The 25277-nt window shown below is 46.1% G+C and overlaps 1 protein-coding gene across 6 annotated transcripts in view; it reads left to right on the forward strand.

The window, feature by feature from the left end:
* Positions 1 to 23702, forward strand: part of RGS8 (regulator of G protein signaling 8) — a 39912-nt gene extending 16210 nt beyond the window's left edge. For 3 of the 6 annotated variants that reach the window (XM_033151188.1, XM_033151193.1, XM_033151190.1), the window contains 4 exons: positions 7160 to 7261; positions 9340 to 9404; positions 21640 to 21806; positions 22954 to 23702. In XM_033151188.1, coding sequence (XP_033007079.1) covers positions 7160 to 7261; positions 9340 to 9404; positions 21640 to 21806; positions 22954 to 23136 — 517 coding nt within the window. In that variant the 3' untranslated portion in view covers positions 23137 to 23702. Of the gene's footprint in view, positions 1 to 7131; positions 7262 to 9339; positions 9405 to 21639; positions 21807 to 22953 lie in introns of all 6 variants that reach the window. The other 3 variants (XM_033151192.1, XM_033151191.1, XM_033151189.1) reach the window with 2 other exon arrangements.
* Positions 23703 to 25277: the final 1575 nt, after the last annotated feature.

Consider the following 25277-nt stretch of genomic DNA (forward strand, 5'->3'; position numbering starts at 1 on the left):
CCAGTAACATGTGGAGCAGATTTCCCATCCCTGATATGTGCCCAATCTTCTCCTCTTGAGCACTTTGGTAACCACATGCAAACAGGGGTGGGCCTGGGTAATCTTTGGTAATATAGCGCCTGGAGCAAGGCCAACATTTGGCGTCTCCAAATGGATCTTCTCAGTTTTGTACCCTCTCAGCTCAGTGCCCTGTGTGGGGCAACCACCCGCACTTCTTTAAATCCAAGGAGGTGAAAAGCTGCACTTGATAAAATTCTCACTTCCACACAAATATAAAACAATAAGGTGCTCTGTGCTAGTTGTCTGGCCGAGACTCTCCTCCTTGCAACTCTCTCATTTTCTTATGTAGAAAAGTGTGGTGCTGCACTAAGGAGTTTGGGTGAGGCAAGATTTGAATTGGAAATTTCCAGGCTCGTTCTCTTAAGACAAAACAAGATGCTACAGGGGACTTGAAGTCCAGGTGGGTTCCCATGAAGCAAGACACAGTGATAACAGCAATAACCTTTATTGAACTAACCAGTGCTTTTTTTCTTTTTTTAAAAAAAATGTTTAGGAGTACTCTCATTTTGACTCAAGAAAATCACGATTTTATAGTTCAAATCGGGGAAAATAAATGCAATAAATGGACAAAAAGTACAAAGATTCACAAAATGTTTAGGGGTATGTGTACCTCTGCGTCCCCCCAGAAAAAAAGCACCGGAACTAACAGAACTGGACAACAGGGGCAAAGCAACTGGGCCACTCCCACTCTCAACATGATTGGCTGTCTAAACTTCCAAGCTGCGAATCATAACTCAGAGTTTAAGGGCCAATGGCAGTGACCCAAATCCTGAAATGTTCTGTGACTGGATATCATTTATCGAATCAGAACACAGGGGCTCATAATCCTTAGTCCAGATTCAAGATCAGGCAAACTGAATACATTAAAGGAGGCATGTTGCAATAGCCATATGTGAACTGAAGGGGAGTATTTTCAGGGGGGAATTGGCAGGTGGTCTCTATTTAGCATTGGTCTGCTACTCTTGCTCCGATCTCTTTCCCCTTGACCTTGTGTGTGTTCTGGATTTGCTGGCAGATTCCTCAGTGCATGCATGTGAACAATTGAGGCTTTTAAAGGACCTGCATCCATTCATGTCGCATCTAGTCCTCCTGTTATTTCATTCTCAAACCAGTTCAAATGCCAGCCAGCTTCTTCATGTGCCTGCCCAGCAACCTCACCTTGATGTGAAGGAGTAGCAAGGGAATCATAGAATTGTGAAGTTGGGAGGGACCTTGAGGCCATCTATATACGGATCTTTTTGCTCAATGTGGGGCTCAAACCTGCAACCTTGGTGTTATCAGTACCATGCTCTAACCAACTCCTTTGCTTGCTGAACAACATTGCACTGCAACCCGTCAGCTTCTCCTCCATGGGCCACCAGGGGCATGGGCGTAGCCGGGGGGGGCAGGGAGGAGCAGCTGCCCCCTAAATCAATAAAAATACATAGCCTTTGCCCCTTCTAACAAAAATCCTGGCTACACCCTTGTTCAGGGGAAGGGATAACAGCTTGCTAGAGTTCTTACCAATTCTGTGTTCTGAAAAGCTACAAGGAAGGTCAACTGTCGCTTCCGGGAGGTGAGAGAGTTTGCTGTGTTGACGACAGTTGCCCTCCTTTTGCAAAAAAATACTGCAATTTGCAGTATCAGAACCCAGCATGGTTACTCTTTCTTCCCTGAAGTATTGCCTCCTGGAAACTGTTTGCCACTCTCACAAGTCAGTCAGGGGAGGAATTAACAAACTCAGATGGCCTGCGGTGCAACTCTTCTGATGCCACAAAGAAATAACCTCTCTCAAAAGTTTCTCCCCCCAGCCAGAGAGAGATCTGATCTGTCTTCTCATTGATGTGCTACCTTACTACACGCAGGGCCGTCTTAAGCCCAGCTGGCGCTCTGGTGCGAAGATCCCTCCGGCGCCCCTCACGCTCCGCTGGGTAGGGCTAGGCGCGGTGGGCAGCCGGAGGGCATGGCGCAGCAGGCGGGGACGCCAGGCAGGGCCAGGCTGCGGGTGCGGGGAGGCCGTCGGCGAGCCTCCCGTCGGCACGGCAGCCAGGGCGCGCGCGCAAGAGTGCGCAAGTGAAGCCTGCGCGCAGTGCAGCACCCTGGAACAGCGCCGCCGCCACTGCTATCGGCTGGGTCTGGATTGCCGAGCTGCCCGGAGAACGGTGGCTGAGAAACAGGAATTGCTGCTCCTGAGTGACTGGGTGGGGAAGGAGTGTCGGGGCAGGGGAGGAGGAGGCAGCAGCAGCGGGTGCAAAGTGTGAAGCCGGAGGTGGAGGCACGGCAGGGGCGCATTCAGGCAGGGCGAAGGCAGCAGCGGGGCGAAGCTCAGAGGAGCTGAGGTGGAGGCAGGGGAGGGAGCCGGCCTCTGCCCTTGCGCGCGCCTCCAAAAGAAAGAGGGGCTCTTCTGGACTTGGAAGGAGAGAGGAGGGCTCCCTCTTTCTCATACCGGAGCGCCCCTGAAGTACTTGTAGTCCAAGGGAAGAGAGGACGGGTTTTCCAAACTCCTTTTCTCTCCCTGCGAGAGCGGCGCTGCCGGCGGGGCTGGGGGGCGGAGGCGCCCTCCAGGCCCTGGCGCGTTGCACCACTAGCCTCAATGGCTAAGACGGCCCTGACTACACGCAGAGAGCTTTTTAAATAATATGGCCATCACCACCCCTATTCTGCCACCTTAGAGCTCTACCATTTTATGCTGCTGCTAAAACAGGATAGCCTCATTTCCAGATAATTCTGAACAGAAGCATGTCAAGCTCATTTCCCCCTGCCTAGTCCTCCCAGCCCCCCTTTGGCTCCCCACGTTTCCCCTGCCTTTCCCTCACCTTGGACATTGCCAGCCATGCTCCTTCCACGATAAGGTCCCACACAAGCTGTTTTGTCGCAGTCTCCCTGTCTGCTGTGCATCGTCATTGCCTTTCTCTCAGACACCCGAGGAGTTTAAGCAGCATTGCAGAGATACATGTCATGTGCCTGAACTGAGAGATCTGCGAGATTTTCACAGTGTTTGCTAGAATGGGCCTTGTGAGGAATTGTAGTGGTTGAGGAGCTCTGGGCAGAAGATACCCAAAGCATCTCCAATTGTGAAGCAAGCCCAGGTTTGGAGAAAAACTACAACATTTGTACTCCTTGTGCTCGCATCACTGCGCCTTGGTAGGAGTTTTCCTTTTGGCCATAGGTGGCTTATGTGTTTTAGGGTACCTTGCAGCATTTCTTCTTATAAAGGAGGGCAAAGTGGGGTAATGGCTAAAGTCCCAGACCATGACTGGGGAGGGAGACGCGGGTTCAAATCCTGTCTTGGCCATGAAGTCCGCTGTGTAGTTACTATCTCTCAGCCTAGCCTACCTCACAGGGTTGTTGTGAGGATACCATGTAGGGGGAACTGTGTATGCTACTTCCTTGCTAAAGGGAACAGGGTGCATTAAACCGGCAACTATTATTCAGCTTACCTGCCTACTTGGCTAGCAATGGCTCTCCTTGCTTTCATGATTCCCACTAAATGTTAACATTCTGCAAATGTCTGTGTTATTTCGCAGGACGCTATGAATTCACACGAGAGGGTCAGAGCAACTATACTGATATGCACAAAAGGACTGCACACTTTAATCAGTGGTTAATCAGCAGATTAATCCACTGAAGGTTTGGCTGGCTGGAAATACAGTTTTCATTGGGAAAGGCAGGTTTTGGTTAGTGGTGATTGGAATTAAGGGCTATTTATTTTTACTTTGGGAGGCTGTTATTTCAGTAGTGGGGAACTGAAATAAAAACGGAACGCCTTCTGTCAAGGATTGGGAGCATTTGTTTGAGTGCTAGTTATTTTATCCGCTACATGTTGTTTACTCTACACATTGCTAATATGCAAATATATATTTAATGTTGTTAATTAAAAGGCAAATAACGAACATTCTTTTTCTGAATCTTTAAAATTATATACTCAAAAGAAATGAGCACACAGCAATAGCAAACTTAAGTAATGCTACCATTCAGTGGATTTGTAACTGGCTGACTGACCGAACCCAAAGGGTGCTCATCAATGGCTCCTCTTCATCCTGGAGAGAAGTGACTAGTGGGGTGCCACAGGGTTCTGTCTTGGGCCCAGTCTTATTCAACATCTTCATCAATGACTTGGATGATGGGCTTAAGGGCATCCTGATCAAGTTTGCAGATGATACCAAATTGGGAGGGGTGCTAATACCCCAGAGGACAGGATCACACTTCAAAATGACCTTAACAGATTAGACAACTGGGCCAAAGCAAACAAGATGAATTTTAACAGGGATAAATGTAAAGTACTACACTTGGGCAAAAAAATTGAAAGGCACAAATACAGGATGGGTGACACCTGGCTTGAGAGCAGTACATGTGAAAAGGATCTAGGAGTCTTGGTAGACCATAAACTTGACATGAGTCAACAGTGTGATGCAGCAGCTAAAAAGCCAATGCAATTCTGGGCTGCATCAATAGGAGTATAGCATCTAGATCAAGGGAAGTAATAGTACCACTGGTCAGACCTCACCTGGAATACTGTGTCCAGTTCTGGGCACCACAGTTCAAGAAGGATACTGACAAGCTGGAAGGTGTCCAGAGGAGGGCAACCAAAATGGTCAAAGGCCTGGAAACGATGCCTTATGAGGAACGGCTTAGGGAGCTGGGTATGTTTAGCCTGGAGAAGAGAAGGTTAAGGGGTGATATGATAGCCATGTTCAAATATATAAAAGAATGTCATATAGAGGAGGGAGAAAGGTTGTCTTCTGCTGCTCCAGAGAAGCGGACACGGGGCAGTGGATTCAAACTACAAGAAAGAAGATTCCACCTAAACATTAGGAAGAATGTCCTGACAGTAAGAGCTGTTCGACAGTGGAATTTGCTGCCAAGGAGTGTGGTGGAGTCTCCTTCTTTGGAGGTCTTTACGCGGAGGCTTGACAGCCATCTGTCAGGAAGGCTTTGATGGTGTTTCCTGCTTGGCAGGGGTTGGACTGGATGGCCCTTGTGGTCTCTTCCAACTCTAGGATTCTATGATTCTATAACAAGATTTCAGAAGGCACTATCAATTCAGCTCATGAAAGCTTATAACAAGAACAAACTTAGTTGGTCTCTAAGGTGGATGTCCCTTGTGGTCTCTTCCAGCTCTATGATTCTATGATCAATACAGCCATCTGCATATGACAGCAAAATATTGAATAAGCTAGACGATATGTTGGGAAGTACCTGTACAGAGAGGTCAGTTGGGTTAGATAGCAAATTGAAAGCTACCATTTTGATTTGTTACTGGTAAACTAAATATTATTCAATTAGTTAAGAACTCCAAAAATATGCTTTTGTGGCTGATGGGAAACAAATTCTTTTTAATTGCTATTTCAAAATTCTTTAGTGGGAAAGTGGGCTCAGATTGCATTGCTCATTCACTTGGGTCACATATTGTAAAACCCAGGTGTTTCTTTTCCTCCATCATATGCTAGAGGGTATGCTAAAGCGTCACCTGTTTTTCAACTGGAGCTAAATGCTCTGGGGCAGGCTGCACAGTGCCAAGCAGATAATCATTTTAATCAGCTAACATTTAGATTCGCTCTAAAATTACATTTAAAATGTTCAATAAATAGAAATCATGCAAGGGTGTTTATAACAGAAGGGAGAAGTGGGCACAGTGAAATTATCTTGGAGACAGTGCCAAAGCTTTCTGCAGAGGCCTCCCATATGGCATCGAGAAAGGTTATTTTATATTTAACTGTGCAGTCATGAGAAGCTCTTGCAGGCTGTTTCACAGTGAAGTTAACAGAAGCAAATTCCTCTGACGCTCAGGGGAGAGTTAAGAGTGCAAGGTGAATTTTCATTAAGATTTTGGAGTTTGAGAATCAGTATGGCATTAGTGCAATGGCTTTCAAGCTGTTTTCTTAGCAAGCCCTTAGAAAGGAATGAGGACTTATTGACCAAGATGATTCTCCTTCTTGACCGTGTTTATTTTATGTGCAGCTTTCCCACAGTGACCCTGTGCCCAAAGCAGCTGACAACCAACACCCACTTGTTATAGATACAAATGGATCTTCCCAATTTTGTACCCCCTTGGCTCAGCGCCCTGGGCAGGGGAACCACCTGCAACACCCCAAATCCAGCGCTGTTCTAGGTAAATGGGCAAGTGTGTGTTTTATAAACAAGCACACATCCAGTTTGGCTTTCAGTAGAAAACTGGAGCTTGCCTCTACATTCACAGGCATGAAATGGCCTAATGGTTGTGCATCCAGTAAACTTTTGCAATAAAAAACTTCAAAAGGCCTGTACTAAAAAAAAAATTAAAAAGCAAAATTGTTTATTCATCTTCTTTACAAAAGGGAGATCACTCCTATAGTCTTGGAAAGTTAAAAAGGGTCAGTTTTAATCAGTTCTAATTAGCTCTTAATCCGCTGAAAATAGGCATGAATGCAAATTAGCTCTCTGTTTTCTGGTATTCTGTGTCGAACTGTGGCCCTTTCAAGGTTGTCTCTGGAATCACAAAGATTAGAGAGGCGTGCATTCAGTCTGAAACTCCTTTGACCTTATTTTTGTTATGATGCTCAAGGGATTCCCAGCATAGTGCCAGTGAGCACCAGCACATTCGCTAGCATGTCCTCTGGTGCCTGTGAAAGGGTTCAATAAATATTTCCCTGCTATGTTGTTCCTCTTTGCACTGGCTCCACCTTCCTGACAATGAACACCCCTCCTAAACAGGCCCACATTTCAGGATCGGATGCCTCCTCGCTCATCTATTCTGAACAGAGGGAAGGTGTAAATGGCTTCTCTCTGTGAGCAAATGTGGTGGAAGCTGATGTAGGTGCCTGCATCACTTTGTGGTCCTGTCTTTCCCCGCTCTCTGCACTTTTGGATGCAGCAGCCACTATGCCTTTCTCCTACGGTTGCCATTTTGTGACTGGCGCTCATGGAAGTCTCTTGAAGTTCCAGATGTGCCCCATGGCCCCCACAGGTTGGAGACCCCTGCACTGCACCACCCTGGCTCTCTGTGTAGCATCTTGCTGGCCAAAGCTTGAAAGAGGATGTTGAGTCAGGTGGACCCAGGGTCTGATCCCGCTGGGTTGCTAATTGTTATCTCTCCTCCTTTTCTCCCATTTGCTCCCCTGCCTTGTATGACTGACTGCAGAAACAGAGGCATGAGGACTCGCCTGGGATGTCTGTCTCACAAATCAGACTCGTGCAGCGACTTCACGGCTATCCTTCCAGACAAACCCAACCGGGCTTTAAAGTGAGTAGTGGTGAGGCAACCCACCTTCTTCCTTTTCTGTGTTGTTCTCCGTTTTCCTTTGCGGTGATTTTATAAATCCTTCCGCCCTCAATTTCAGCACCTGGGAGCATGGATTTCAAACCCGTAAGAAAATGAATTGTACAGGTTTTGTGCCAAAGGACTAAGTGAGCCCGAATCTTCATGGATTGTCTTCTTCTACCAGAACCAACTTAAACCCATACAACAATAATAGAAACCCTTTTGTGAAATAATTAGGACAGGGGTCAGCAAACTTTTTCAGACTTTGTCAGGGGCCAGACTATATTTTTGGGGGAGGAAATGAACGAATTCCTATGTCCCACAAATGACCCAAAGATGCATTATAAATAAAAGCACACATTCTACTCATGTAAAAACACCAGGCAGGCCCCCAAAATAACCCAGAAATGGATTTTAAATAGAAGGACACATTCTACTCATGTAAAAACATGTTGATTCCCGGACTGTCCACGGGCTGGATTTATAAGGCGATTGGGCCGGATCTGGCCCCCGGGCCTTAGGTTGCCTACCCATGAATTAGGATGTGCCTCGGTTAGAATGTTCTCTATTAGAAGTGAGCCACGTACAGCTACAAAACAGTATAAATGAGATGCAAACACTGTAGTGCTTAATTTGAAGTGGACTCTGGAAACCTTTTTCAAAAGAAGGTGGCAATTGTCCAGAGCCTCAACCTCCTTTGCATCCATATATCTCCACTCACATTTTGCATTTCTTTGTGTGTGTGCCTCTAAGCATGCTTGCACAGAATGTCCTCCTCTCCTCACACTGCCAGGTGTTCGGTATGCTCTGCTGGAAGCGCCATACCACAATGGCTGGTGAGGCTTGCTCCAGAAGCACAAGCCATGCTAGAAGGATGCTGGAGTCAGGCCAGCAAGCCTGTGGTTTTGAGGGCTGGCCGCGCAGTTAGAAGTCAGGCTGGCTGGACAGAGTAAGGAGTGCTGCCGGAGACTGCTGAAAGGGCAGTAACTCACTGGGAGCAGGAAGAGGAGCAGTCTGGAAGTGCAGAGAGGTGGCTTTGGGACTTCTCTAAAGAACAAATTGGATGTGACATGGGACAGTCATCATTAGAACCTCCCACTGAGCCTAGGGCTTGCTGATCAGAAGGTCGGCGGTTCGAATCCCCGCCACGGGGTGAGCTCCTGTTGCTCGGTCCCAGCTCCTGCCCACCTAGCAGTTTGAAAGCACGTCAAAGTACAAGTAGATAAATAGGGACCGCTCCGGCGGGAAGGTAAACGGTGTTTCCATGTGCTGCTCTGGTTTGCCAGAAGTGGCTTAGTCATGCTGGCCACATGACCCGGAAGCTGTCTGTGGACAAACACCAGCTCCCTCGGCCTATAGAGCGAGATGAGCGCGCAACCCCAGAGTCGTCCCCAACTGGACCTAATGGTCAGGGGTACCTTCACCTTTAGCCAAGGGCAGATCAGAATTATAGTGCTGAGGAGGGAGACTAACCTTTCCCCCCCCCATGCTGTTTTTAGGGTTAAAATCTCCCTACCCCAGCTGCTACTTTCCCTATGGGACACCCAAGTTTTCCTTCATCGGGCAAACAACATACTGGGACGGGGGAGGGGGGGATTTTCTATTAAGAAAACACTGGGTGGGCTTACCCTTTACCCTATTACTGTGGTCCTGATTTGACCCCCCTGCCTTTTTAAAGTATTTCTTAACAAAAGCACTCTTATTCACAGAATGCCTACTTGCACACTTAACTACAAGTTACCTGGAGAAGGGGATTGTACCACCAACACAGAGTTACCCCACCAGGATGAAGGACGTCTGGTCTAAGATATCTGTATTTTGTCCCTTTCGCCAATCTATTCCAACATTCAACATACTTTTTAAAATAACTCTAATGTCTGTACAAAGAAGGTGATACAGAACAGAAAATTAGCTGCTCTGTGATTTTGCACAAGTTGTTTAGGCCATATAATATTGCAAATTCTGTCAGGTTTTGGGCTGACTTGGTATACACTCCTCAATCCCCATTTCTCACTTGCAGCAGTGATCACTGATCCTAACTGCCCCCTACTTTGTCACAGGAGATTATCAACGGAAGAAGCTACAAGATGGGCAGATTCTTTTGATGTCCTTCTGTCCCATAAATGTGAGTAAAATTGCATTCCTCCTGGAATCTATTCTTCGCCCTCCAATCTTATCAATTTACTAATTATTTAATGACAAGGTTTACTTGTTAACTGCTTTGTAACAGGCCTCCTGTGGGAGTGGGATCCCGTTCTCTTAAGAGCAGTCCTTTTTTCTAATAATAATAATAATAATAATAATAATAATAATAATAATAATTAGGGGCACTCTCATTTTCCTACTCATAGAAATACTGCCCCTCAATGAGGCCAAACTTAGATTCACAAAATGTTTAGGGGTATGTGTACCCCTGCGTCCCCCCCAGAAAAAAAGCACTGCTTAAGTCAGGGGTCTGCAACCTTTAAGACCAAAAGAGCCACTTGGACCCGTTTCCGAAGGAAAAAAAAAAACTGGGAGCCACAAAACCATTGCAACATTTAAAACAAATATAACACTGCATTTTTTTTAAAAAAATCCAATTTAAATAAAAAAAAAATCATTCATTTTTATCCACCCTGGGGACCACTACCAGGTCACAGCCTGATCCAAGGTGGGTTGCAACAGCATACAAATATTTGATTTGTTGTTGTTTTTTTAAAAAAAATGAGTCCTCAACTGCACACTTGTGTTAAATGTTTGTCCCATGTCTTATTGAAGACTGCTGGCTTTTACAATAATCTTAGTGTCTTTTACCCTTAATATTCCAGACCAGAGGCTATGTCCACCTCTTCCAACCTCCTCTCTTGCTAAATAAAGCACAGAATTGCACCAGAGAAGCCTGTGATGTTTGTGCTGACTTGCATACAGGTGGCTGTAGTAGTTCGTAGTGTTCAAACCTTTTTAGGGGAGTTCCCTGCCCCCTTAATGACAATGGCGATAGATTTTGCACATGAACACAGATCCAAGTTAGGACTCCTCTCTTCCATGCCAACAGGTGCTTTGTCAAGGCTCCCCTAACACACACTCAGGACAGAGGAAAAACTGCAAAATGTCCCGGCCTTGCTCTGGGGCGGAGAGAGACGCGCGCCCGCGAGAGCACGGTCTGAGGCTGCGAGCGGAACCAGGAGCGAAGGAGGCAGCGGCAGGGAAACAGGCGCCGCTTCCTCGACCATTTTTAAAAAGAGGGCTTCCCCCCTCGCCCGCCACCCGCCGCCCCTGGCCCAGCCCGCAGCTGCCTACCTCGTCGTCACCTCGACGCAGCAGCCAGCAGCCTTCCGAGAGGAACCGCGGCCAGCCCTCCCCCGCGGTCCCACGACCCAGCCGAGGAGTCCTGGCCTCCAGTGCCCATGCAGGGACGCGTCTGAAGGCCCCCTTCCTGCCCCCATCCTGTCCCGCCTCCCAGCTGCCTCTGGATGCCGCGGGGTCCCACATACTCGCCGACCCCGGAGCTCCCCTGTCCGCCCCAAGGCCGCCTCCCACGCTAGGAAGACTCCCGGAGCTGGGCAGGGTTGGTCCCGCCAGGCAGGCTCGGGGGGCGGCCTCTCCCATGGGCGCCTGCTTCGGAGGCAGAGGCGGGGTCTTCAAAGTTCCCCCTCCCGCTTGCCCAGCTCCATCTCTTCCCGAAGGAGCGTGCGCGCCTCAGGCGCGCTCCCCGCCAGAGCCCTCGGCTGAGCTGCGCCACCTCTACTGCGTCCCCACCGCCTCCGAGCCCCGCTGCCCCGCTGTTCAAGGCCAGGTGATCCTGGGTACGCCCCTGAGCAGCGCCCTCAGCCTCCGGAGGGCGGGCCGCCAGCCAGCTGGAGGGCGGTCGCTGCCAGCTGGAGAAGTGGGCAGGCGTATCCACCCCGGAGCCCCGGAGCCGCGGCAGCCGTGTAAAAGAGCCGCATGCGGCTCCGGAGCCGCAGGTTGCTGACCCCCGGCTTAAGTGGTATCCTGGGTTGTACACTTGGATGGTTTTCACAGGAGAGACTTCAATTGGCTTTTCTCCTTAGATCAACTCATGTGAATATAAAGCAAGAAAATAAGTTTGACATTTATTTTGTATTATGTCCCATGCTGGCAACATCTCCAAGGGGCAAAAATTGTGCATCTCAATTGTGCATCTTCAAAGGCCTTACACACCCCAAAAGAAACATGAGTGTTGGAAGTGACCTCTCATGTGATATAGTCCAGTCTCCGCTGCTATAGCATCCCTGGTAGGTCACCAACCAGCCTCTGCTTTTAAAAACAACCCTAACTAAAGAGTCTCCACCACCGCCTTCCGAGGCAAGTGTGTCTTCCACTGTCAAAGCAAATTGTACTTTTAGGATGTTCTTCCTAATGTTTAGTTCAAACCTTTCTTGTAATTTGAATTCACTGGATTGGCTCCTACTCCCCACAGCAGACCTTCTCAACGTTGGGTCCCCAGATGTTGGACTATAACTTCCATCGTTCCTGACCACTGGTCCGGCAAGCTAGGGATGATGTGAGTTGTAGTCCAACAACATCTGGGGGCCCAAGATTAAGAAAGGTTGTTCTTCAGCAACAGAAAACAAATTTGCTCCACCATTTACGTGACAGTCCTTCAGATATTTGGAGATGGCTATCATGTCATCTCTTCTCCAAGCGTCTTCATGTAGTCTTAGATCTCTGCATATCTACGGGGCAAAACTATATGTGACAGTGGCAGCCATATGTGTTAGCTCATGTATCTTGTAAAGTGGAGGTTGGGGAGAAAATTCCTGGGTGCTAATTCTGAAAGGCGTTATGTTAAAGGGAGTGGATCCTTCCCCAACTCCCATGCTTTACTTTCCCACCCTAATTCAGACTGCTGCAGCAAGGTAGGATTGTCCCTCAGCTGGTTGTGGGGGTTCAGTGTCCATAGGTCCCCTTCTGCACCCCCCAAAAGCATGGTTGGTCAGAAAGCTACTGCTGATAGCATTCCTTCTGGCAGCAGCCAGCTTAAGCCCCCCAAAGTGTGTCATTATGGGATGGAAGGGCTTTGGATGCAGCGGTGGGTCTGCCACTCTGTTCTGCCCTACTGCTCACTGGCCAGAGTTAGGATTGCCCTGCCCATCACTCTGAGCATTTTTCTCCTCAGAACGTCTTCATATCTGGTATGCAGTGGCTCATACGCTGGTAAGGCATGGGAGGGTTCGGTTCTTCTCACTATCATGCCCCTTTAGCTATAAAAATTAGATCCACACACCCCTGCCCTGATTTATAGGAGAATAGGGTGAAGATATCTCTAGTTTGGCATTAACTCTGCCCTCCCTTTCATTAGGGCTGAGTGACATGTGGCTTTGAACATCGCAATCCATCACCGGCTAAACATTGTGATATACCAATATATCATGATGTCTGAAATAAGGATGAATCTACGTAGAGGCATTGGCTGGGTTCACAGTCTTTCCCACATTGTGATTTTTGCATAGCACACAAACACACACAGGTCAAAAATTATGAAACTGATATCACGTTATGGACTTAAAACTGTGATATATCACCTAGCCTTACCTTGCATCATGTTTTGTGAAATTCACTGTGTGGCAGACATAGCATCACTCTGTGCAAGGAGATTTTCTGTGCCTTTCCAGTTTCACAGCAATTGACAGGACTGGGTGGCTCACAACATGATGACACCATGATATGCTACCAGTTTTGCTGGCCATTGTTGCAGGGGAGAGTTAGAAACAGGGACTTCTTTTTCCACAGCCGTCTCATATCTGCTGTTATATCTGCTGTGAGAATGGGCAACCCGAGTGTGGCTTTCTGCAACAGTCCCTTCAATTCCAGCTTTAACGATGAGCTTTGAGATTTTTCAAAGCTGCCTAACAAGTTAATTAAAACGAATGGGAATTGGGCATTCAAGTCTCTAATGTAGGCTGCTGATCTCCGCCCACACTGCTCAGTAAGAAAAAGCTACTTATTTCAGTTGTTACACAATATAATTTATGTTGGGGTGGGGAACCCACAATCTGCAATTTTCATATAAACTTTATATAAAATCTCCAACACCATATAATCAACATGCTTTCTCTCACTTATAACCAATGAATTATCCCACCTCTAGTCATGAAAATATTATTCTGTTTCACTGACATATCACACTGGGAATGTTCAGATTTCTCCTGATACTGGATATATCCTGCAGCTTTTAGCTTTCAGAGCTTGCAGTATGTTGCTCTAGCGAGCTGCAGGGATTGTTTCTATAGCAAGCCTCCTTTCCAAAGCACACCCACACAATGGAAAGGGTGGGACCTTGCTGCAGGAAAAATGCCCCTGCTGTGTGTTTAAAACACAAGAGTTACACACCCTAGTGCACAGTCCAGAGTGAAATTTTGAAGAAAAGGAAAACGGCCAAAATAGTGGAGTATTGCTCTAGGGGAGGAGGATACGTTGATGGATTAAATAATCTCACGTAGCCAGACTGCTGGAGGTGGGGATGGACTTATTTCCTGAAGCTTTGGAAAGCTACAACCACAGGGTTACAGAACCAGTAGTATGATTCCGTCTAAGGCAGCTTCTTATAGCCAATTTTGAATTTTGCATGACTACACTCTCTTGCAGTAGACTGGTCCAGTGGGACGCAATCAGCCGCAAACAATTACCAAACAAATATCCATTAAAAATGTGTGTAAAAATCCAGAGTGGGAAGCTATGGCGCAGAAAATAGTGACATCACAGCAATAAGTGTCTGTGACAGTGGTACAACCAAAGCCAAAAATGCAAAAAATAAAAATAAAAATGGCATTGCAACAGAGATTCCCAGGGCAGTCCAACATTCCAGGGGAGAACTCTTGGAGACTATGATGATTCAAAACACTATTTTAGAACATAACCAAAATGAGGCAGCGTTCTAGGGAACAATGTTAGGAGCCTGGTGTGATTCAAATAGTCTTTTATAATGCAACCTTCAGCTGTGCTGAAATCTGTCCTTCAGTTAATCAAAAGCTTTCTTCCTCTTTGAAAGAGGCCTCCATTTCCCTGCCTCGTTCTCAGAGCACTTTAGAATTTCCTGAGATGCAGGGTTTTGAGCTTAGTTTATCATTTCGAGGTGGCTGGTGGTGTTTTGGGTGTCCTGGTAAATGTTCCCCCGGTACTCCGTCATCTCCATGGCTCCTGTACTTCCTGAACTGAAAAATCCCCATGAGAGGACGCACCTCACTATGCCTCCCCCTGGAGTGTGGGCATCTGGGAGGACTGCAGAGTACAGACCACTGGTGAGACATAATAATGGCCAGTGTGGTGGGGCAAAGCCATGGATCTGCCCTTCCAACGCTGGCATTGCTACAGCTTAACTGAACAGGGCTGGGCTGGGTAGTGTGGTGGCAAGGTCGGAGCTGGGCACTGGTGGGAGCACTGGGTTGTGTCTGCCAGTGAGTGAATGAAAGAAAGGGTACTCACAAACACTCCTCAGCCTCAGAAATTTCCTCTTCGCCTTTATAAATTTTGGATGCAATTTCTTTTCTCACTAATTGATGGAGAATGATTTTTTTTTGGGGGGGGGGGGTGCGAGAGAGAAGCAGTACTGTTTTCCAGCATACTCCTAACTTAAAGTAGCAAAGAAAGGGAGAGAAGCAGAGGAATAACCCAGTTGTGGAAAGAGAGGTATCGGAAAAATATGCTGATAAACATGGGCTGTTATATTTGGCCGTCTTCCTTTAAAGCGAACTTATTTTTGCCCTAGCTGTAGGTGTCTGCGAAGAGAACACTGTTTTGAGATCTGCAAACCAAGTATTTCAATCCATTTCCTGTCTTGGTGGCAAAGCTAACCAGCTTTTCAAAAACGCAAGATCAAATGCTACACCCTTCAGTTGTTGTTACTGTGACTGGCCAAATATCCCACAACTATATGGAGGCCACATAGAGCTCATGTTCTTATAACAACTACAAGAATCTTGTAATATTGCCACTATTTCACTATATAAACAATGAAAAGAAGAGAAATATTGTCCTTGTCCATTGCAATACTCAACTAGAAAAGGAGGTGACAGCCCAGGCAAGATGGAAATTGGTTGGCCTCTGAAACAGCCTGGAAACTAAGAGAAGGTCAGGATGCTGGTCAAGGATCAAGGTGTTAATGTAGAGTTTAGCAGGTTCACAGCTGGAATAGCCATCCCACAGCTGAGAAAGAAAGAGCAAGTTGCCTCAGCATAGGCCTGGAGCAACTGTTAGCATTAGGTAGTGTGGATTAGATTAAACCCCTGCCTTCTGAATGCTGCAAGAGCTGGTGCCCTTTTTATGTATCTGCCAGGTATTTGGGATCAGGAAGCACACCCATCTCCTGCTCAGGGCTACTGCTGTATGAGGACTCTGCACCTGAGGATTTCTAGCACAGGGCAATAACCATAATGAGAGGAAACCAGTAGCAACCCTCCACCCACCCACCCACCGTGGAAAGAGAAACCGACACTGGGCCATTTTTTAATATATTAACCACTAATTCTCCACCTACACTCCACAGGAAGCAATAAAATGAGTTGCATTTGCAGACAGAAAGTATCTGCAAAGGATCCTTAAAAAACCTCAGTAGTGCTTTGCCAAGTCCATCCTTTATTTCTAAAAATTGCCACAAATTAGGCCTGAAGAAACATGGGAGGATGACACAGAAACTAGTGGGATACAGCAGGCTGACAACAGCATCATCTAGATGCTCCGTAAAATGTAGGTGTGGAAAGGATGTCCATTCCAGAGAAAGGGGCCAGAAAGAAAATCTCTCTTTCCTTGGCACTGCTGGATAGCATGACCCAGAACAGTACAGTATTGCATTTGAACTGATGATAAAGGTCTGTCCCTTGGGGTTGGCTTGTAAAGGATGTTTCACACATGCTGGTCATCACTTGCTGCTGCAGTCATCAAGATAACCAGGTCTCTGTGAGTTTATTCTCACTTGCTGTAATTTGTTATCTCTTCTGTGTTCATACCTCTGAGGACAAATAATAGCTTATTGGATGCTAAATCCTGGTCTGAGGAGTAAGGAAGAGGTAGGGGAGTAGAAGAGAGAGAAGTGACCATGAACAGAGAGGACTTGTTCTCCCTGTATATTTCTTGCCCGGGAGAGATGGTCTGGCTAGACAGATGAAGATTCCTTTTGAAAGAATGCTGGAAGAGACACAAAACAATAACATATCTTGCACTGCACCCCTCACTGGGCTGGGTATGTGGTTTATCATTTGTCCAACATCTAGCAGGGTGGACTGTCCTTAAATCCTCATTCTGGTTGCAACTGTCAAGAGATGGAAAAACCCTGCGTGCTTTCAATTGCCTTGGCTTGCTTTGGGAAGATTTCCTCCTCTTTCCCTCCCTGTCTCTGATGTGTGTATACGTGTCGTGCGACTCCTATGCCCTTTTGGCAATTCCACTTTCTCTCTCCCACCCCTCGGATTCATTACATTCCCCCGCCTTCATTACTGAATCTCCCCATTAAAAACGTTATTGGAAATTCCCATTATAACCACAGATCTGGTGATGCTAAAACTTTGTTAGTTTTGAGTGGCTGCCAATCCCTCATCTGAACAATGCAAGTGCCATTGAAAAGTCAAATATAGGTACTCATCCCAGTTTTTTAAGCACTGACTGGTTTACATGCCACATCCAACTTCAAGCTCAATCATTGATTGTGTGGGCTTGCCAATTCCGGAGCAAAATGTAGGTTCACACCGCTCCCCTGCTCCCCATAGCTACACCTCTGGGTAGAATCACCATGGTATGATTCAGCACAATGACACAGCATTACACATTTTGGACTATTAGATGTCACTGCAGGAGACAGGAGGAGGTAGTCATGTGTGTGATGGGACATGCAACTTAAAGAGAGAAAGAGAGAGAGAGAGAGAGAGAGAGAGAGAGAGAGTGCCTAGGAGTTGGATGTCTGGGGATTATCACCCAAGCATCACTCCCTTTTCCACAATTTAGTTTCTTTGTACAGCTACTGAGTTAACTGAGAGCAGGAGGCTAGTCAGAGGTCTGTGTGGGATCTCTTACCTCCAGCTGCTTATCTTGCCCCCTGCTTTCTCTGGGTTGCTTTCTGGGGCAGAGGTCTTCCTCAGCATATCCATCATGAGAAAACGCTCTTCTTTCATAAGAGCTTCTTGCCAAGTCTGCTCAGTTTCTCACGTCCTCTGGCAAGCAGCCTGTTTCCGGAAAAGTCAGTGTAAATAGTGAGGATGTCTGAGAGCAGACAACTGGAAGAGAAGGGAAAGGAACACATGTGAACACATGATAAAAAGCTGTTTACATTTATTATGGGGGGGGGGGCTCATTCCCAAAAGGCAGCTGCTAAGAAAGCTATGGGATTGGAAAACCAAGGCTAATGAATAACATAGCTCTTAGGGCAGTGTCATAAATTGCTATGTTCCTGATCCCTAATGAAGTCAGGTTTTTGCTTCTTTCCTGGTTGCCTCTGTAAATATTCAATGTGTGGACTTTGTTTGCAGTGGATAGACCTTGAGATAAAAAAGTGAGAACTTTGATCATATGTAGGAAGAAAGCACAGGACTTAGTGCTGGTTCTAAACCACAGGGTCTCAGAATATTAAAAGTGACCCATACCTATAATATCTTACAAAAGGAGTCACGGAATTTCAAAACAAACCAGCGATTCTAAAACACGAAAAGTTGAAAGAGAATTGTGAGACATATGAAGGGAGCGTTCTCATGTTATCTACTTGTCTTCATGCACAAGTACATGCTAGCCTGCTGCCGCCATTAACAAAACTCCACACTATTCAGGGCCATCAGACACACTGTGCTATATTGAGCTCGAGGTCACTACGTCAGGGAGTAGGCAAGTGTTGGCAAATGATTCAGCCTGGAGCTGCTTAGGAACGTATTTGGCACTTCCTAAATATCCACCAAGACGTTCCTTGACCTAAGACAGTGCCTACAACAACATATTCAGTTTTTTTGCTCTCATCCAGCCCATTGCCACTTTAAGGCACCAATACAGCACCAATCCAGCTTCACTGGGTCCAGATGTTATAGAGAGTGAGTGAGCCTGGTGTCATCCACATAATGATGACACCAAACCCCAAATCCACTGGTGACAGCACTCAACAGCTTCATATAGATGTTAAGAAGCACTGGGGACAAGATGGGACATTTGCAGCCCCTCGGTACAACTGCCATGGTCACCCAATGCTATTCTCTAGAGTAGGTAGCAGCAGAACCACTATATCACCATGGCACCAACCCGCAATCTTCTGAGCCAGGAGGATACCATGGTTAATGGTATCAAAAGCCATTGAAACATCAAGGAGAATCAACAGGGACAGCATCTCCTGATATAAGTAATCCAGTGTTTTTCAACCTTTTTTGGGCAAAGGCACACTTGTTTCATGAAAAAAATCATGAGGCACACCACCATTAGAAAATGTTAAAAAAATTAACTCTGTGCCTATATTGACTATATATAAAGTAATTCTCTTGAATAGGAATCAAATAAACAATTTTTTCCCACGGCACACCAGGCAACATCTCGCGGCACACTAGTGTGCCGCGGAACAGTGGTTGAAAAACACTGAAGTAATCAACAAGAGGAACCAAAGCCATCCTAGTGCCAAAAGCAGACTGGAAGCTGGATTTGAAATGGGTCAAGATAACTGGTTTAATCCTTACTCTTAATAGTTGCACTGGCCAGACACAGATTTACTACCTCTCTGGGAACCAGAGCTAACTTTAATTGGATCAGGGCTGTCAAATTTAGGGACTGCTGTAAAAAGGACAACAATTTGCATAAATTTAGCATGTGCTTATTTTATGCATAGATGCAGATTCAGACATAATGATTATAATTTAAATAGAAATACATTTCCCCATAGTGAGCAAGAATGACCAGGTGACACGCATACCTGTGTACTGACGGTAAACGTCAACACTCTCCTTCTTAGGTTTCGTTATCTTAATATAGGTCCTGGACCGGACAGCTCTTCAGATAAGAGGATTCTTCCAGGGGACTGTTCTCTTACAGAAGACTGTTGCCTCCAAAGTACTCTCCTACTGAGCAACAAAAGCAAACAATCGTGTTGGCGGGCCTTCTCTCTATTTATAGCATATAACCCAAGATACCCTGGCACAGTTACTAAGCACCGAAGAGATAAGGGCACTCTCACTATCTCCCTAAAGCCAGCAGCAAGCGCATTGTGCTCTCCTCTGCCAATCTCTATGAAAGTGGTAATGATTAGAAAGAGGATGATCATCCTCATGCATAAATAGAGATTACAAATGTGTCCTAAATAGATGATGGGTTGCAAATGGTATACCTGGGCATAAACTCCCATTCAACCGGAAGCTCATTCAGAGGCCTTGGAGACGTGGGTGTTTAAATACAATGAGAAATATGTCCTCTATCATTAGCTTATTATGAGCAGGGCAGTTTAGTCCTATGGAGTGCAGGGAGCTGTTTCCCCAGTCCTCTCCTATGCTGCATTTCAATTCAAACCTTGAGGGGTAGTCATGGTTGCCTGGGCCTGCACGTGCCACACAACGTGATGGGATGCTCTGGTGATGGAGTGGACTATACCGTTTCTGAATACAGATGGGGAGAAGCAGTGGCGTAGCATGGGGGGCTACGCCACTGGGCACAAAATTGTTAGGGGGTACAAAATTTGAGCAGCCAGTGCTGCCTGAGCATAGCTGAGCGCGTCTGTAAGCTGGGGTCCATTGAAAATGGCTTCTCCATGCAAATCAGGAAGTGACTTCTCCAGACAATGGAATGACTTTTCTTTTCTTATCTCTGCAGCTGCGATCTACTGGGTGATATGGACACCTTTAGGCAGTTGAATGTGCATGTATACTCCATCTGTTTTACTTGCTCCCACCCACCCGCTCTGTGCAGCCCCAGGCACCAGCAACCCATGCTATGGCGCTTAGGAGGAGATACCTTTTCAAACACTCCCGTACTAAACTCCCCCCCTACCCCACAAAACCCCTCCTTAGATACACCTGTATGAAGAGTTCTAGTCCAAATCTTTGCCTCTGTGCTGGTTTTCCATTTACAGAGAGTTTTTAATGCAAGGAAGCATTTCTTTTTAAGGAGTCCTTTTCTTTGTACTCCTTACACCTTACCAAGAGGCTAGCTTGACTTGATTAGTTTTTAACACTTGAAGGATCCAGGGATTAGACCAAGAATGAATGAAGATATTGGGTTAGCCACCCTTGTTCTGTAGCAACGTGGACTCGAGGCAGCTCAACAGGTTTCTTGGGAGTTCCTCAGTGAGGTATTTAAAAATGGCACACAAGTCTCCTTGAAAGAGAGCTACCCCATCATTACTGTTATTGGTGATGAGACGAAAAGCTTAGCCGGTAGCCAGGGTGTGAATGGAGGGCTAAACTGGACATGACACTAATCTCACTTAAAATTGCTCTCTTTTTACAAAATACATATACAGTAGTTAACAGGTATACTGCAAGAGGGACTTCAGTTCTTTCCAACCTTGACCCAAGTGGGAGCTCTCCTTCTCTGGGCCACAGCTGTCAACTTTCCCTTTTTTTAAGGGGAATTCCCTTATTCCGAATAGGATTCCTCACAAGAAAAGGGAAAAGTTGACAGCTATACTCTGGTCTCAGTGAGAAAACAGTGGGGTGGGGGTGAGAAACACCTATTAACTGGGGGGGCAGTGGAATAAAAGACAATTCCAGTTACACATTTAGTTTCATGTCTGCTTTGGCTCAAGTTTGTGATTAGCAATCACAATAAAATATTTTGCAAGCTCTTCTGCAACACATATGGGAATTCCTCAGCAGACAAGTTGCCTTGATGAGTTAATTGAAGAAAGGTGAATTACAGATGTTTTAAATACATGAGTAAATAATTTAAAGGGTTCCCTGATGGTACAAAGTTTTAGAATTACTGCACTCCCAGCCTTTATTGCATTTGGTATTTGCATTGGATATGAATTGTTGTTTATATATACAACTGTTGGAACTCTTTTTATATATGCATTTGTTTTATATATGCTTTCACTGGACTGTGAAATTGCTTCAAGACACTTCATAGGAACAACAGTACATAAAAAGCTGGACCTGAAGTGTAGTGCTAGCAGTAGGAGCTGAATGACACTAGAATTCCCCATCTCATACCAAATTTAATGCTCACACACCAATTGGGCTTTCCGTGATGCATTTATCTTCTTAAAAATATGCGGAACAAAATGAAATATTGAGGCGGAAAGCCCAAACATCATTTTGTAGATGAATTGCAAAATGTTGGTACCCTGTCGATGGTTGTTAGATGGAACCCATGGTTCCATTTCATTAGAATGGAACAACAGCAACAAACCCCTAAAAATTGAAAGTGGTTCACACATTCAAGCCTGAAACAGTTTCCCCCTTTTTCAGATGGAGTGGCAGCATTTCGTGCATTCCTAAAGACTGAGTTCAGTGAAGAGAACCTGGAATTCTGGCTGGCTTGTGAGGAGTTCAAAAAGACACGGTCCACTGCCAAGCTGGCTTCCAAGGCACACAGGATTTTTGAAGAATTTATTGATGTGCAAGCACCACGAGAGGTGAGTAGATACAAGAAACCGTCATTCTGGCAGGATGAATCTTGGAAACAAGGGTGGTGGAGAGCAGCAGAGAACCCACCACTCACCATTCTTCCTAGGATTGGGGGCCACTTGTGGAACCTCAGTCTATTTATTTATTTGAAACAAAATAATAAAAAAAATTCCTTCCAGTAGCACCTTAGAGACCAACTAAGTTTGTTCTTGGTATGAGCTTTCGTGTGCATGCACACTTCTTCAGATACATGCACATCAGCTTCGTCCTCAGAGGTCTCACACGACATACCAGTAGAAGAGGAAGAATCACCATCCCCGCGCTTCTTGGCCTTGCGCCTGGAACGGCCGCTTTTACGCCTCATGCCTCCCAAAGAAGGGATTCTAGGCACAGGGAGATCCTCCTCGGATGACTGGATGCTGCAGTCATGGTGGTGGTGGTGGGGGGGGGGAACGCACCTGCAATGAAGGAGAAACAGACGGGTGCAAGGAGCTATAATGGGAAGAAGGAACCCCCCACCTGTTGCTCAGCCTGAGGGGCCATGCCCACAGGACCCAGGGGTGCAGACTGCGGGAAAAGCAGCTCTTGCTGGGCAGCTCGGCGCCGTGAGGCAGCCGAGCTCACCGCCCGGACTGGGCTAGCTGGAACCAGAACACTGAGCTATTAGAACTGGGAAAATAAGGCCCCTGAGGCATCCAAACCCTCACCCCCTTCACTTGTATCAGAAGGGGTCTGAGCCTTATAAACCGCCGAAGACGTCGAGGGGCCAGGCTGTGGGACAGACTGCCTTCCAAACTGTTGGGCCAGAGACTCAAACTCAGTATTGAATCTTGCCAAGGCCGCAGGGTCTGACCCAATACAAGCCATAATAGATCCCAAGCAATCCAACGTATTCTGGGTGGAACATCACATCTACCTCACCCCTTGGTCAGTTTGGTTAAAATTAAATGTTGACAATGCTAGCTGAAATTGTACATGGCTGCGCATGTGTCATTGAGCCAAATGTACTCCAGGTTTGCTTTTCAGCTCCAAAGTGATGAATTAGCTTTGACAGTGTGACAAAAAAAAGCTGTATTTCATTGTGGATGGAGGGCGGGGGAAGGTAAGAATTGCCCCTGCTGCCTCACACAAATTAAATTTGTGTTTCTTTCTCAGGTAAACATAGACTTCCAGACCCGAGAGGTGACAAGACGGAACATACAGGAGCCCTCGCCAACATGCTTTGACCAGGCCCAGGACAAAATTCACAGCCTTATGGAAAAAGACTCTTACCCCAGGTTCCTAAGGTCAAAAATGTATACAGACCTGCTGTCTCAAACCCAGAGGAGGCTCAGCTAGAGCAGAGATGGAGACTCCCCTCCTTAGATACCATGAGCTTCCTGCACCAGCCAAATCCATTTCCGTATGTGAAATTAAGTTCATTGGTGTTACAACAGCAGTAGAATGAGAGGGGGAGCGGAAGAAGCACGAAGAGATGGGCTGTATGTGTATGTGTCAAACATTTCTCAGCATGAGTCCAGTGCTCTCTTTGGATCCTTGTGTGTGTGTGTGCATGTGTGAGCAGACACCTATATTTTTAACTTTAGCAAATGCACACACACAACACTGAAACACTTTGTAGGTGGTGCTGTTTTCAGGAACATAACATCTGAACTACATTTTATGCTGAATTCACTGGCCGTGAAGCCAGGCTTCCTGATTCCTTTACTACACTAGGCTAGTCGGTAAATAGTCATCTGTGCTGCACCACAAGCAACCAAAGCAGATCCTGAAAGAGAACCTGCAGGGTCAGAGGCTGGCATTGTCGAGAAGCACCAGAAACAAGCAGCCAGGGGTGCAAGGCACCATGCAGAAAGGACAGTCAAATTGCAGTAACTCGTCAGCCAAAAGGACATAAACCAGCAGGTAGAGCCAAGACAGACAAGGCTCTAGACTTGGCCTGGAGTGATTTACAGCCTGGCCAAATAAAACCAAATCTGTCTTAGGGTGGGGCAAAGTGGAGGCTTGAGGTTTCCCCTTCGTTTTACCACCCGGAATAGCTTATCACAAGGGGCAACCAGCCTGTTGATAAGAAAGTTTTGAATTCAAATCCAGACAAACCCTGACAAGAAGGTTCTACATCTCTTTCCCCTTGTATGTTCAGGCAGTTGATTTATTTTCCTTAACTTATTCAATAGGTTTTCAGACTGCTTTTAAGACAAAACTGTATCCCAAAGAGGTCTGCAATACATAGCCATAATAAAATCCAACAATAAAACCCATTCAAACATAATATCCAGTAACACCAAAAGTTATATAGGCCAACCTACCACAGAAAAAAGACAAACAACTCAAGCCTAAAAAGCAGTGTCCAGTTTCCAGATCCTAGATTAGCCTCCAATGTTCATGATAAAAAGGTGACCCAAGGTCTATTTAAAATTAAGGTGAGATGGGCTTGCCTGATTTCACTGGGAATCAAGTTCTGTGACTGGGAAGCCACCACTGAAAAGACCTTCTTTGACAACACTCTGATGGGCTGTTGGAGCTGGGGCATACGAGAGAGTTAAAGCTGTGATATAACGCACAGGACTCAGACTTGCTCCTATGTGAAAAGAGAACAACACAGCTCCTTTATACTTGGATTTATATTGATGTGATCTTGAAACAGTCTCTGCCCCTTAAGTGTTATCCCTTGCCCCTCTATATACAGCCATCTAAATTATACTGTCAGTGTAAGCCTCAGATATTTTGCATTTTTAGCTCCTGCTCCCACTTTGTTCTGAAGACTGGTGGGTGTTTTTTTAAAAACAAAACAAAACAGCATGCAGAGATGGGAAGTAGAAGCAGGGGGTGAGCAATGTACTCCTTCTGAATCTACTTCTTCCTGCTTCTTTATTGCATGGATGGCCCTTTCAAAGAACTGCAAATACACTTGTCATATTGTCAGTATAAAGAGGCAAAGGTCATTCTCCAAGAAGCCAAAAACATGAAACCTCCTTCATATATGGGTTGGGGTCCTCCTGCCCTTGAGTAATACAACTAGCTCTACAACTAAGATCTGTTGGATGCTAAAACTTCTTGGCACCCTCACATATTAGCTCTTAGGTTCCCTCTGGGGAAGTCGTAATGTACCCCTGTGATACTGGTGGTAAGATAAATAAATAAAAGGATGGCCAATCTCCTGGTAAGGTTGCCATCTCAGTATGCAGAGTGGATTTCTATTTTGTGAAAAGCTCCAGGTTTAAGCAGAACCAAGACGAGTTCAGATGACTCCACTCATAATCCCTTCCTCCCCAGCAACTGCACTATGCAATATGATGTCTCTCACACCAAAGTGGGTTAAGAGGAGGAGGGCAAACAAAGTGGTGCAGGACTTAGTGTGAGAAACTGAACCTGCAAAGCTTCTCCTAAAGAAACCAGAAGCCCATCCGAGTTCCAAAGCGGCAGCCGTACAAAGCATGCCAGACAATAATGAGAATTATCATTTTCCTGCTTTCGTG

This window comes from Lacerta agilis, chromosome 6 (assembly GCF_009819535.1).
Source record: "Lacerta agilis isolate rLacAgi1 chromosome 6, rLacAgi1.pri, whole genome shotgun sequence".
NCBI lineage: Eukaryota > Metazoa > Chordata > Lepidosauria > Squamata > Lacertidae > Lacerta > Lacerta agilis.